General features: G+C 40.2%; 1 protein-coding gene across 1 annotated transcript in view; it reads left to right on the top strand.

Moving 5' to 3' along the window:
- slc1a7a (solute carrier family 1 member 7a) overlaps window positions 1–14,463 on the top strand; it is a 32,132-nt gene that overhangs the window by 14,886 nt on the left and 2,783 nt on the right. The window contains exons 3-8 of the mRNA XM_023427259.2: window positions 5,328–5,543; window positions 9,476–9,518; window positions 10,036–10,267; window positions 10,569–10,668; window positions 11,156–11,389; window positions 12,624–12,818. Of these exons, the coding sequence (XP_023283027.1) occupies window positions 5,328–5,543; window positions 9,476–9,518; window positions 10,036–10,267; window positions 10,569–10,668; window positions 11,156–11,389; window positions 12,624–12,818 (1,020 nt within the window). The remainder of the gene's footprint in view (window positions 1–5,327; window positions 5,544–9,475; window positions 9,519–10,035; window positions 10,268–10,568; window positions 10,669–11,155; window positions 11,390–12,623; window positions 12,819–14,463) is intronic.

The raw sequence follows: 14,463 nt of genomic DNA, 5'->3' as shown, positions 1-14,463 counted from the left end.
AAATAGGAAACCTGCTGACAAAGATTTAGCATATCAACTTCAGAGGTGAATATGTGTCAGTGTTTAAGCTTTAAAGTGTCATAAACCCACTGTCTACATAGTACAATTATAGTGGTGTGTAGCATTTCACTTGTCACAAGGTGTTTATGAACAAATCAATCCATGACGCAACATATAAGACATTAGTGAAATTATGTCTGGAAACAGTTTTTATCAAAGAAATGCTAAATGGTTGCACTGACGGCGTGTTAGAGTGGCACTGTGTTTCTATGTGACATTATAAAGTGTTTTTATCTTTTCTGACTGTATGTTCATATTTTTTCATCAGTCAGTGGGTGTGATAAAAAAAAAAAAAAAAAAGCGAAGCATGCTCATGAATATTCATCTATTTCTCCACTTTCACCTTCATCTATCCCACACAGGGGAATAAAATACAGAAGACAGAATTACCAGCAGTTCTCATCTGCCTAAAGTAGAAGAAACAAATCTGCCAATGAATCAGCGACAGATTTGAATAATTTCGCTTGAGATAAAACAAATGTTTGTCAGTTTAATAAAGTTCATTTAAATGAAATTAGCCAAATCCTCCGCTATTTTCTGATGTTTTTAAATCACTTCGCTCTGAAGTTTTCATCTAATTCATAGCTGCTGCCACCTCGCAAGAAAGTATCACATCAAAAAGTCAAGATAACACAGGCCTTGTGGATAGTTTCCATCAAAAATACAACATTTGACTGTGACATTTTTATCAGATTTAAATGCACAGAGAAGGGAGGAGGAGGAGGAGGAGGAGGTCATGTGGTAAATCCCTGGAATAACAAATGTAATTTTTTTTCCCCTCTCTGATCTCCTGGCTGCAGTTTGTAGTTTCCCAAAGAGCTGCAGGATATATATATATATATATATATATATATATATATATATATATATAAAGCATTGATGTTAATTCTGTACCAAACATCTGGACATACATACACAGTTCAGTTGAAACTGTCACTACCCAGAAGATTGATGTTTTGCTGTACCATCAATCCACCTCAAATTGAATTTCTACTTATGGTGTTCTGATTTTCCCGCCGGAGGTCTTCTAATCCCTGACCGGCGTAGGACAAGCCCCTTAGTTATCACTTCTGCTGCTGCACTTGTTGTTGCACCAAAGGCTTCAAGGTTTATTCACACAGGCTGCGTATCTCTCCGTTAGTGTGATTCCAGTCACATCGCAACACCCTGTTTAAGCAACAAACAGGTGGAGGAGCACCTTTGGCTGTGTTTAATAGATGGGGAACAACATAGTGGATAGTATAATTACGACTTGCACATCGGTCCATTTGTGGCAGTCTGTAATATCTGTGATGAGAATTTAAATCATGATGGTTGGTGATTACATTCTGGCCATGTTAAGCAAACTTACACTGGCTTCATACTTACTGGCTCAGTAATGGTGCCATTTATATTCACACACACATCTTCATGTGTCAGAGGCAACAATTTAATGCTAAATACACTCGAATGCACCATGTGGTCATTCATGGGAGTCGTCTAATACAATGATCAAGCGTGTGTCAAGTGAGTTTAGGTACTTCACCTATTAGCACGTCACTTCTTTCTTTTTTTGTCAAAACACTAAATATTTTCATCTTGAAGATACGTACAGACACAATCCAGCTGCAGTGATAAGTGGGGTCAAAATGTCCTTGAGAGATTGAAAAACAATATCTTAACAGAAAGCCCTCAAGAAAGCGGAGGTCAGGGTCACTACTTGAGGGAAGTGAAAAAGTACGTTGTGTGAAGAGTGGGTTATGAAGGATGATAAGAACCCTTCATTAGCTCTGTTTAAATGTGTTTTTTCTTTTAAAAGAGGTAAACAACAGGTATGAGCCAATGTGCATGTAGGAGTAAGATTTAACTGGAAAGCAGAAGGAGTGATGAACCTCAGTATGTCCTTTTTGTCCTGCTACAGGAAGTGCAGGGTCAGCTGCAGATCATCATCCCTGCAGCAGCAGGAGATTTAGTTGGTTAGATACCTGCCAGCACGGGGCTTCACCTTATTTTCTGAGTGGGAGGAGAAGTAGTAGCAATCACAGTAATAGCTGTAACATCTGTCATATAGTGAAATCACTTCTTACTTGACAACAAACCAGATGTGACCAAGTTGCCAGATCCAGATTCAGGTTGCGTGAGGCAAATAGTTGCACGTGTCATTGAACATTTTATCCAGCTGGAGATCTAATATGACGAATATACTGATAGTAAATTTGAACCTGTAATTTTACCAGGCAAGTTAGCGTGACGTTTAGCAATGAGCCTGTGTTGGTTTTGACGTCAACTCAATTTTCATTTCCCACTGTCTCTGACATCAGAGTCGTTACTGTGCATCGTCTTTCTGACGTTACATTGACGTCTGGTGTCTGCTCAGTAAACGGTGACTCATTCATATTCTCTGCAAGAGAGCAAATACTGGTGGAGCTTATTTGTTTAACAAACCTTTAAAGTGAAACTATGGTACTTTTGAAAGAAGAAATCAAAGTTGATTGTATAATCCACAAACACACCACTGCTCAGTTCAATACACTATGACTTCTCTCTACTCATGCCACTGTTACACTGTGTTTTAGGCTTTACCATTATCCTGTAGCTGCCCACAGGTAGCTGCAAAAGGTTACACAGTCTTGCTTTAAGTTAAATTCAACTTTCAACTGAATTGTGTGGCTGCCTAGGTTGTGCCGATGGACGATGATATCGGTGATCGACGATCATCAGAACGATCGCCGATTGCTCATGTCTTCGCAAATGAAGACTTTTTTTCCCATTAATATGGTAATTATTATTTGTAATATTAAATTAATACTATATTGAATTTGCCTGTCACAGTTTAACGTATATAAACCGATGCTTCAACACATGAGCGCGCGCACGCTCCGATCAGCTGATTGTTATGAAGCTGCTTGTTGTGTAGGAGCTGTTGTGACTGAGGAGCGAAGAGACAAACAGACAGACCGACCACGTCATTTAGTCCAGTTTCTTATCCTGCTGCTTTTTATGGCTGTAAATTATCTTCTGAGTCAATGAGGGAGAGAGGCAGCAAAACGGGACACTTTGTAAAAAAAAATAATATTTGGTGTCTCTCCATACAAATACAACATAGGCCCAAACATACAACAACAACAAGGTCTTTAAAACACAGAAACACAATAATGCCATAGCTTTGCAACAACACACGTACATATCCAAATATGCACATTGTTTTCAACAAAGGTATATTATTGTGACGTTTTAAGTCATTGAAGACACCAGCTTACGATACTGCATCATCACATGTTTGCCTCTATTGTAACAGGTCCAAAAGTTCATTGCGCACAGCAAACAAGACCATATCTGAATATGCATATTTTTCCACAAATGAATATCAGTGTAACGTTAAAATGTGATGACAACGGACTATTAAACTGCTCGGCGGCAGCTTGTAATAAACCGAATATCTTACCTTGAGCTGCAGACAATGTGCTCCAGTAGTTACATTGATCCAAAGGTGACCTTGCTCTGGGGCGTTGGGTTTGGATGTCAATGAGTTCAAATGTCAGTGTGGACATGAGTCCATACAAGTACTCCATCACGACTAGCGTCAACCGTGAAGGCGATTCCCCTTGCTTCCCATCAATAAGATGGATCAGTTTGTTTGTTTTTTTTTCCTCGCTGCGTTCAAACAAGCAAAACACACAACCTGATCACTCTCCGCCACGTCATGAAGCCACTAAGCAAACCAGGTTGGTGTAAATGCGCGGCCGGAAGTTTCTTTCCCCAAAAACGTCTGGCAGGAAAACTGAAGTTGTTTGGCTCCTCAAATGCCGCCAAGTGAGTCCTAGCCTGACTCCTGGTAGCAGCAGGCCCCTTAGTGGTGGCGGTGCTCGGGTTGATAGTCCTCTGGGTGCTGTCGGCCACGGTCTCCTCTCCGACACTAAAGTAAAAACCAAACGAAGGCGACGGAGCTGCTGGTCGAGCTGCTGTAGCTGGTTGTTTGCCCCTAAAAAAATTCAATTCTAAAAACGTCGTTTTTGCGCCATTTAATTCTTCAATTAGCAGTCAAGGCTACGGCAAGCAGCACGCAGATTTAGGAATCCTATCACAAAGCTTCCGGGTTACTTCCGTGTTATGCGGCCCACTGAATATCACAGGCAGAGTAGTAACCCCCCCCCCCCACGCCCAGCAGCCACTTTTCTCAAAGCCATAAATAATATATCTACAGTTCAAATATAAATGCGCTTCTGACGTAAACAGTCGTGTAATCTGTACTGTACTTATACTGCTGCTACACTTATAGACGCTTTCAACCAATTTCATACTTGTACTCACACACTGGATAAATCAAAAGCTTTCAGATTATACACACACACACACACACCTGTCGTCTTGAGACCCCACTTTTTTTCTTTTTTTTTTTGCATCTTTCAGTCTCAGACTATCTTAAAAACATGAGATTACATATTTTTTGAAGTGTGTAGTTAAATTTACAGGACACACAGAGACTTCCTGTCAAACATTTCAGAGATGATAAAGGGAGAAATGTCAGGATGAGGATGAGCAAAGACAGTAGACTCAGCGACTCCAACTGCTGCCAAGTCAAGCCAGATTACATTTTGGACACGAAGAAAATCTTGTCACTCCAGCTCAAGAGACAGAGCAAAGAACCCTCCAGCTCCATCTCTCCTCCTGCTTTCACTGACTTCTCCCTCCTGCTGCGCCACCATTTTAACATCCTCCACACTTCTCTCCCACAGATGACCCCCGCCTGCGTTTCTTGCATTTTCTATAGCAGCTGCAAACAGTGTTGAAGAAAAGCATTTTTCTTATTTTTTTTTTTAAATGTACAGTGAATGTCATCATGTCAGTGCAGTGAAAAACCTAATTGCAACACGAACACTGTGCAAAGCTGCCCATTTAAATGCAAATGACAGTCTTCTGCTTATAATGTTTGTGATTGCCCTTGTTTATTCCCTTCACCCAGGTACTCCTGATAGAAGGGTGGGCGGGGTGGGTGGTGAATGTATGGCTGCTTTTTAATTTCACAAGTAAAAGAAGAGAACAAAATGACAGAGGTACAGGCGGATTTTTTAACTAGGCGAATTGGAGATTTGTTTCATACATTTTTGAAACATTTTTGTAAATGCTCGAACTGGGTTCAGTCTCCCTCTGCAGGGAAACTGAAATTCAGTGTCCACTTCTGAAAAGTGATGCAGAACAAAAACAATTCTCTCTCTTCTCTTCTCTTCTCTTCTCAGTATCTAACATGGACTTTTCTCTCCCTGTCTGTTTATCTTTCTATTCCTCAGTTTGATGTCAGGTCTAGCTGCCCTGGACGCCAAGTGCTCCAGCCGGCTGGGCATCATGACCATCTCCTACTACCTCTGGACCACCTTTGTTGCCGTGGTAGTGGGCATCATCATGGTGTACATCATCCACCCAGGTGGAGCCGCGCAGAAGGAGGATTCTGAGGAAAGCAAGAAGCCCATGACCAGCTCTGCTGACGCTCTGCTGGATCTCATTCGGTAAGAGTCCGTCATCTTTCTCCTACATATACATCATCATCATCATCATCATCATCATCCTTATAGGAAATGATAGGTGGCCCAGATGTGCTTATGCACCTAAGCAATGTCACTGCCTTTGCACATGTGGATACAGAAGACAACAAGGGAGACACCATGACTTGAATCAATCAATCATGAATCACTCATTATTTATGTTGCTTTATTGATACGATAAATTCTTATAACAGAAATCCATAGAGGCTGCAACAAATAGAAAGTGTAATGAAGGGATGGCAAGATTTAAAAACATTAGGGGACCGCTGTTATTTAATTTATTTGTTTGTTTTATTTGATAGAGACAATGCCAGTTAATGGACATCAGTACAAGATACACAATGTAAACACAACACAAAAGCTCCTGACTGTTGGACATTAACAAAAATCCCTTAAATGTTTTATGGTGTAGGTTTTGTTGTTTTTCCAGTGGGTCCCAGCCTGAGGGTCGGGACCTCTGCAGGACAAGCTTTTCTTTTCCAAGATGTTGGAGAGTTTAACCTCCAATGAAACAATCAGAGAAGGAAACATCACTGTTTATTTCAGGCTCAGCTCATGAGGGTATGCAACCAGGCCTCTGTGCATGGGAGCAGGCTCTGTTATATATGGAAGAACATTACAGGTCTGTTGTGTCTTATTGTGATTATGATTTTTCTAATGCACAAACACAAACACAGGCTTCAATATATGGGACTATGGGAAAAAGAAAAAAAGATATAGGAAAGATTGTAGATAATATTCCCTTTGTGTTTGCTTTATATTTTGTGAATTTGCAAATTGAATAACAGATATTGACTAGAGCACTAGTGGAGGCAGACTAAATGGAAAAAATTATTATAAGCGCAGGTGTTAAACATAATTTTACGCCTCTAAACTCAGAGACAAGTGAGAGAGAGAGAGTGTGTCCTCTGATATGCACATTTCTTGCTCTGCGTGCAGGGTTTCATGAGGACTGAAGTCAGGGAAACACCTGAGGTCAGAGCGTAAAGCCTGGAGCCTCGTGTGCCAGGGGGTTATTGTGCTAAGCTAATTAGCGCTGCTGAAGGATGGAGGTGGTGTGTCAGAGGTGAACCTGGGTCAGCCCCGCAGTGAGAAACATGACGGCGAAGGCCCTGAGAGCCACTGTGTCAGTGTGACAGTCGGTCAGTGGGATAAAGTCAGCGGTCTGCGGTGCAGAGAGCCGCTGAGGCTCCGACTCCAGCCGCAGAACGTTTAAGTTCACAACGGTATTTTATCACAAATACACAGTGAACAATAGAAACTGACACAATTTTAAATATCAAAATAATTGACACTTCATCCTTTAAAAGTAATGTTTTCATATTGTTTGGATCCTGATATAATTTTTAATATATCTGAGACTTTTAACAACAAAATGAAATCATAGTGGAAATAAACTGTATTTGAGTGAGTCACTTTCAACCAAAATGTTTTTTTTTAAAAATGGAGTAATAAACTGGCCAAGCCCATGAAATCCAACTATGTACTGATCATGTGTCAGTGGTGAAGCTCCGTCGTTCACGGGATCTCAGCGCATGTGTTTGTATGCGTGTGTGTGTGTTTGTGTGTTTTACAGAGCACAGCTGTGCTTTGGATTTATCTCGCAAAGCTTCTTTACAGCCTTCATCTATCATGCAGGGATACTATATCGGTACACTCACAAATGGGCCCCACTGTCTGCGGTCGTGTGTGTGTGTGTGTGTGTGTGTGGGGGGGGGTGATAAGTATGTATAATGAGCACAGTATGTATGAATATGTGAATACTTGGATTTATTAGGGGCTCTGGGGTCGGAGTGGTTCATTAGCCTGATTTGCTCTGTCTTAGACATAGAGCAGCCTGCTGAGGGGCTAAGTGGTCAAATCCATGCAGAATACACCTACTATAGTGAGTTGCATCATAATGTCAGTGTATATGTTTGCCATATGTTTCTTTAACGTCAGTCTGTTTAATGCTGTAAAAATACAATATGCCTTTTAATCTCCCTGCGTCTGAAATGTGCTGTTTGAATTCTTATTGTGATTTGAGCTCTGATGTGATGTGGGGTTTTTACAGCCAGCACTAAAGCTTTGCTGACTTTGATGTGATTAACAGACACTTCTCTGCATGAAGAATGCTGCATAATGTCACTCTGTGGCCTGTAGTTAAATGGAGGCAGCCTGCACTACAAACAGAAGGTGCTTCATATTTTCCCTACTGTTTTAGACTTGATCAGGCCATTAAAAGTTAATATTTTAAGTCCAAAGTGATGACAATGGTGGTAAATATAAAATATAATAGATTATAATAGACTTTAAAAAATCTGTTTCAGATGGATTAATTGAATTATGTCGATTTAACTTTAATTTTTTTAAAACTTGACAAACAAATCCTTTTCGAAAACTTTAATAATATTTCAATTTTATTTTTTTATTTTAATTACCTTTAGAGTTTTATACATCTCAAGAATGCTTCTTTCTACTCTTGTCGTATTGGGATATTATATTGGTTTCAGTCTGTATTGTAGAACACTTCATAATCTCATTTAAAGGAGTAAATCCAGTATTATTAGAAAACAGCTTGTATTTCTCTATGGCACAAAGAGCTTTGAAATGTTCCTCTGAAGCTCGCTCAAGTGCCATTCAACATCTGAGCCACAGTCTCCAACCAGCAGCATAAGAAACATTCAAGTCCTTTAATTTGTATCTAAGAAAGGATCGTTCCAGGTTCCTCTGCCATGTGACGGTACTACAAGTCTGTACAGTCTGTGTAGCAGCGCGCCTCCAGTTGAATTATCTCAACTGAGAAATTACAGCGATTCAAGTACATATATCCACCCATATATTTCATACATTATCCATATTGTGCAGGGTTGCGAAGGGCTGGAGCATATCCCAACTTACACTGGGCAAAAGCCGGAGTGCACCCAGTACAGCTCACCAGTGAATCACCACACTGACACATGGAGACGGAAAACTGTTCATATTCACACCTACAAGCAATTTAGAGTCTATAGGCAAACTTGCATTTCATATGGAAAACACGTAAACTCAACAAAGAAAAATAACATTATCACTAAATAAGCCAACGTGGGGAGTATTTGACCACTAACCAACCGATGCCATTTTATCTTTGTTAAATCAGATGAACAAACTTTGATCTGAAAGCTTGAAGGTTTTGATGGTTGTTGGGCATCCTTTTTCCACTCCATGTATTTATATATACGTTCATTTATTTCCTCCTTTCCGCTACCTTTGTCCCTTTTCCTTTATTCTACCTACTCCTCCGTCTCCAGGTTTCATCCGTCTCTGCTCCTTAGCCATTGAGCACGAGTCCCCTCTGCTGTAATTACCCCTGGCAGGCAGAGCACTCAATATGTTTTTGCTCAGCAGAGGCATGAGTGGGTTTTTTTTTTTTTTTTTATGGTTGTTAGTGTATTACTTTTCTCCTGTATGAGTGGTTTTCAGATGGAAATAATGAAGATTGTGAGGACTTTCATCATCCAAGATGCGGATGCCGAAAAAAATTTAGTAAAATTGCAAACAGGGGACAATTTTCAATTCATAAGGAATGCTAATGATTCCTGTTCACTTTCAGAGATAGAAGAGATGCAGCTCCTGCAAATATTTTATAAATTCACTATTGTCTTGCAGAATAATTTAACATATTATGTCTGGTGTGGTTTCATGTTAACATCAATAATTTTGTTTTTTAAAACTGATTTAAAACTAAGAGAGATACAGGAAAACATCTTTCTTTACGCTGAATGAAGACATTGTGAAGAACAGCACGACCACGCACTGTGTGAAGGACATTTTGAACATTAGTTTTATGCTAAAAATATATATAATTTTTACAGTATTGCCACATCTGCCGTCCACTGAAGGACTTAATCTTTTCTCAAAATTCTCTTCCCCAGCAACATGTTTCCAGCCAACCTGGTTCAAGCTACATTTCAACAGGTAAGACGAAATGATGAAGGTAAAGATTCACTTAAAAGGAAAAAGTAGGACATGTTAAAAAACCACAAACAAACAGCACCAATATTTTGGAATTGAAGTTAAAGCAATACTTTCCCAGTATTTGTTTCCAGTCTTTACACTAAGCTACACTGACTGTCTGTGGCTGTAGCTTCGTATGTAGCATGCAGACGTGAGAGTCGTGTTCTTTACTATGCAACTCATTGTTTTAGATGAGCATTGAAATTATATGTTGGCATATAGGAAAATACATATGTGGCCTGTGACCCCCTGTGGAGTACTATGTTTCATCGTTATCATAAATACCATAGAAACAGCTGGAGATGTTGGTGTTAAAATGACTTGTCAGCTCACAACTGTAATGTGTTTCTTCTATTTAAACGTTAACACCTCTGATATGAGCCCCACACAGGTGTGACATTATCATGAGACAATCTGCCGGTTTAGTTTTATGTTTACGATGCTGATGCTCTGTTTTGTTTTATTTTGTGTTTTTAAGTATCGAACCCAGAGAGTCCCAGAACTCATCCCCAAACCAACGGTGGCTCAGCTGCTGGACGAGACCACCACGCGCAGGGTCTACATCTACGGCATCCAGGACGACAACGGCACAGACGTCCAGAACTTCTCCCTGGATCTCACACCGCCGCCTGACGTCATCATGAAAACATCACCTGGTACCAGCGATGGCATGAATGTGCTGGGGATTGTTATTTTCTCTGCAACCATGGGTGAGTGGCTCGCACACCTTCACACATTAACATGCATAGCACAAACACATTAACCATGTAAACTGTCTAAATGAAGTATTGGCTCCATCACATCTCTGCATGATTTATTTTAAACGCTCCCACGAGGAAAGCAGAGAAAAAAAGAAATGACGTCATTCTCATCACTTTACATTTGCTGAAAGCATTTTCATTCCATGGATGCTTGAATAACATGTTGCATGAGGCAGGTTATGCAATGTGTTTTTAAGTCCAATCAGTTCATATGAGCAACATTTGTTGTTGTTTTTTTTCTTCAACCCAGGAATAATGTTGGGAAGAATGGGACCCAATGGAAGTGCTTTGGTGAACTTCTGCCAGAGTGTGAATGAGGCCGTTCTGAAGATTGTTGCCATCGTCATCTGGTAAGAGATGTATCTTGGATGTAAACATTAAATAAAGTAACAAAATTTGAGAGCAGTTTTGCTGATACTGGTGATAATGATCAATTTTTCCATAACAGCATGACGGAGATCTTGATTTTAGCCAAGCTAAACATGAATTAGCATTTGCATTGCATTTTGTCTTGGCATTCATGGGCCGTCAGAGGATGAATCACTTACGACTTCGGCGATCATTTGCTAGCAGGTTTGCTGTTATTGATAACAGTGATCAAAACTTCAGATGGAACCACATCAGTACTTTCAGATCTTTTTCAATCTATTTTTATTCCCATTTCAACACCCTAGAAAACATTACGCTTCCTGCTGTAGTTTCTGTACTGCTGACGTGATGAGCTGTTTCTGAACAACAGATGCATGATAACCGACTTAATAAAAAAGCTTATGTTGAAGCTGATACCCTGAACAACTAACTCTCTCTTCCTTCCCTCCTCCCTTCTTTCCCTCCCAGGTATTTCCCCTTCGGTATCGTGTTCCTGGTTGCGGGAAAGATCTTGGAGATGGACGACCCTTCTGCCATGGGGAAGAAGCTGGGCTTTTACGCCATCACGGTGGTAATGGGTTTGGTGTTGCACGGCCTCTTCATCCTCCCGGCCATGTATTTCTTCATCACGAAGAAGAGCCCCATCGTTTACATCAGAGGCATTCTGCAGGCCCTGCTCATCTCGTTGGCCACGTCGTCCAGGTAAAATTGAAAGATCTGACTTTTCACAATTTACATTTGCTCATATTCATTTACAAATTTTGGCGGCTGTGAATGTGTGTTTTCGCTGAATTTCTTCGAGAGAATAAACCCATTTAATCAAGTTCCCAACATTCTGCTTTGTTTATCTCCCAGTGTAAGATAGAAATGCAGGTCATCGCATGCTGTCACCTGAGACTCTTATTGGATGAGTGCAAATAATAGCAATAATAAGATTCGACAAAACTGTGAGAGTGCTGATGTCAGAGCAGATGAGCTGTTGTAATGTATTTCTAGTGTAAATGGAGCAGATAACGGAATTCACCTTGAATGAAATGGATGTTTGTGGGGTTCAACCCTTTCAAACTATACTCCACCTCAAGGCTGTCTTTTATGTTTTAGTTGGACATGTATTGGTCTTTTCAAACAACACTACATCTTGTGGCCTTTCAGAGGGGTGACCAGCATTACTACTGAGTGCAGTCAGACCTCACCTTGTTATAGCTCCTCTTCAAAAGCTCTTTGACTGATGAGAAATATTCAGACGTCGTTCAGTGCAGTGTTGAAGGATTCTATTCAGTGTTTTTTTTTAGTTTTGTTTTGTTGTTTTATTTTTGATTATGGCTGCTTGATAATTGAGGAACTGAACTAAATAAAATAAAATAATCTTTTTGCAGCAATCAGGTATCAACTAAACAGCTTTGCTCAAATAATGAAAAACATGAACAAAGCAGATTTTTATCACAGCACCAATAAAAATATACACATGCTCGGCTCTTGAGCTCAGCATTCTCACATATGTTCGTCTATATGTAAATCAACCCTGAGAGCAGCAATTGTCCCTTATCAAAACATAAATTATATCAGTTTACTTCACCGTTTTCCAGGATTACAAAAGGGAGAAACATTTTGATCACATACTTTTTGCTTTTTGGTTTTTAATATCAACAGCTTTGGCGGATACAATGCCAATGCAACCAACCTAGTGGTTAAATACACTGACAAATGGATAAACACCAATTAGAGGCAGTTTCAGAGCACTTTGGGTTTTATCTTTACTTTGTCTGAAAAGTGAGAGGTCTCCCCACAGAGAAAATAGCTACTTGGAATAATGTAACTAAAGAGTTTGACGTACAACAATTATTTAACGCATGATCGCTGCTTCTGTGAGAGACGTTTCCTGGTACGATTAGTGGCGAGTCTGAAAAGCTGTTATCATTATCTTTTTCTGCTGCAGCTCTGCCACTCTGCCTATCACCTTCAAGTGCCTCCTCGAGAACAACCACATCGACAGACGCATCATCCGCTTCGTGCTGCCTGTCGGGGCCACAATCAACATGGACGGCACCGCGCTCTACGAGGCCGTGGCAGCCATCTTCATCGCCCAAGTGAATAATTATGAGCTTGACTTTGGGCAGATTATAACAATCAGGTACGGGCAGCTAAATTTAGACTGGAGTAAGCTCATATAAACAGACTTTTGATGGGAAATTGGGAGCTATTAAACGTCAGCTGATGAGGGAGGTCAATTAATATAAGATGTTTTTCCCAACTCCTTAATCACACATCTGTGAAGCTCCCTTTTTTTAACAGCAGTTACTACAATTTATTGATTTTATTGGATGGGCTATAAAAACGGTGAAATAAAAGCACAGGGCTTAGAGGGGCAGTCCTGGTCACACGGTGTATGATTCAGCCTGTAAACAGTCCTATAATGTCTTCTGTAGATCTTGACTGAGGCTTCAAAAACCTGAAAGAATATTTGCCCTTCACTTGAAACTAAACATCAGGATAGCTTGGTCTTTCTTTCATTTATTAAACTGCTTCTTGTGAATCCCTCACCTTCATCAAAATGCCAACAAACCAACACTTAATCACTGAAATACGCTTTTATAGGAACAGTTAAAAAAATACTTAATCACATTCTTGTCAAGAGTTACATGAGAAGATTGATACCACGCTCACATTTGCATACATTTCGCTTAGTTTATTTTATCTTAGCATAAAGACTGGAAACAGGGGGAAACAGCTCACTCGGTTCTTGTTTTTGTACAGATGAAACAAATAAGATGTAACACTTTAATTAGTGAGATTTTAAGGTGTATTTTTGTTTCCTTCAGTCAGAGCAAACTTAGCTGGAGGAAACAGTTAACCTTACTTTGTCCAAAGATAACAAAATCCACCTTCCAGCACGTGTAAAGCTCAAACACAGTGTTTATAAACACGTCTCATTTTGAAAAATTTACATAACAAAACATGTGAATTGTTTCCCCTGGCAACTGACAATCTAAGGTACCGATAGGTGGAGGTTGGACATACCCAGGCTACCTGTTTGCCCCTCACATGAGAGTGGTTTAAAGTTTCTCATCTCACTCTGAGCAAGAACGTGAATAAATGGATTTTGCTGAAATCATTAACAGCTCTTCGGGCTGGTTTTTATCTGAATATCTGAATTGTTGCAAATGAGGAAAAAACTTCCCAATGCGTGACGACGTAAGCAGATTTCATCTGGGTCAAAAAATGGTGTGGGCATACTGGTGGTGGTCTGAGTGCAACGTGTGAATTAATCTAACGTCACACATTTAGTTTAATTCTGAATTAATAAAAAATATTATGGGATTTACTAGATACACATATATGTAAATGTCACACAGATTACGCTTCATATGAGCTTCTTAGTCTGATCTGATTTCTGCTAAATCAGTCTGGAAGCCCCAGGGACACAGACAGACACACAGACAGACTGACTGACTGACGGACAGACAAAAACACCAACACCACCACCCTGTAGCTTTCAACCACAGGTACACAAGCCCACCAAGGTCTAGAAAAAAAAGTCCTTTTCCTCCTCTGATTTGATGACATGTCCTACTGTAATAACATTAAGCAGACCTCTACTCATGGCTGCAGTCTGTGCCCATTCCCTCATAATCCCTTGGCGGTAAAACCCATATGACCTGTATTACTCATCTCCCTTGTCACGCCAGAATTATAATAATTTTTCCCTCTCTGCGTCCTGTTCCCGTGCCGTTTGGCTGCTGACCATGGAGCTGCTCCATCTGCATGCTAGCATCACC

This window comes from Seriola lalandi, unplaced genomic scaffold (genome assembly GCF_002814215.2).
Source record: "Seriola lalandi dorsalis isolate HSWRI2012SDOR001 ecotype SW California unplaced genomic scaffold, Sedor1 jcf7180002054857, whole genome shotgun sequence".
In the NCBI taxonomy this organism is placed as follows: domain Eukaryota; kingdom Metazoa; phylum Chordata; class Actinopteri; order Carangiformes; family Carangidae; genus Seriola; species Seriola lalandi.
This window is presented reverse-complemented; position numbering and strand designations above follow the sequence as displayed.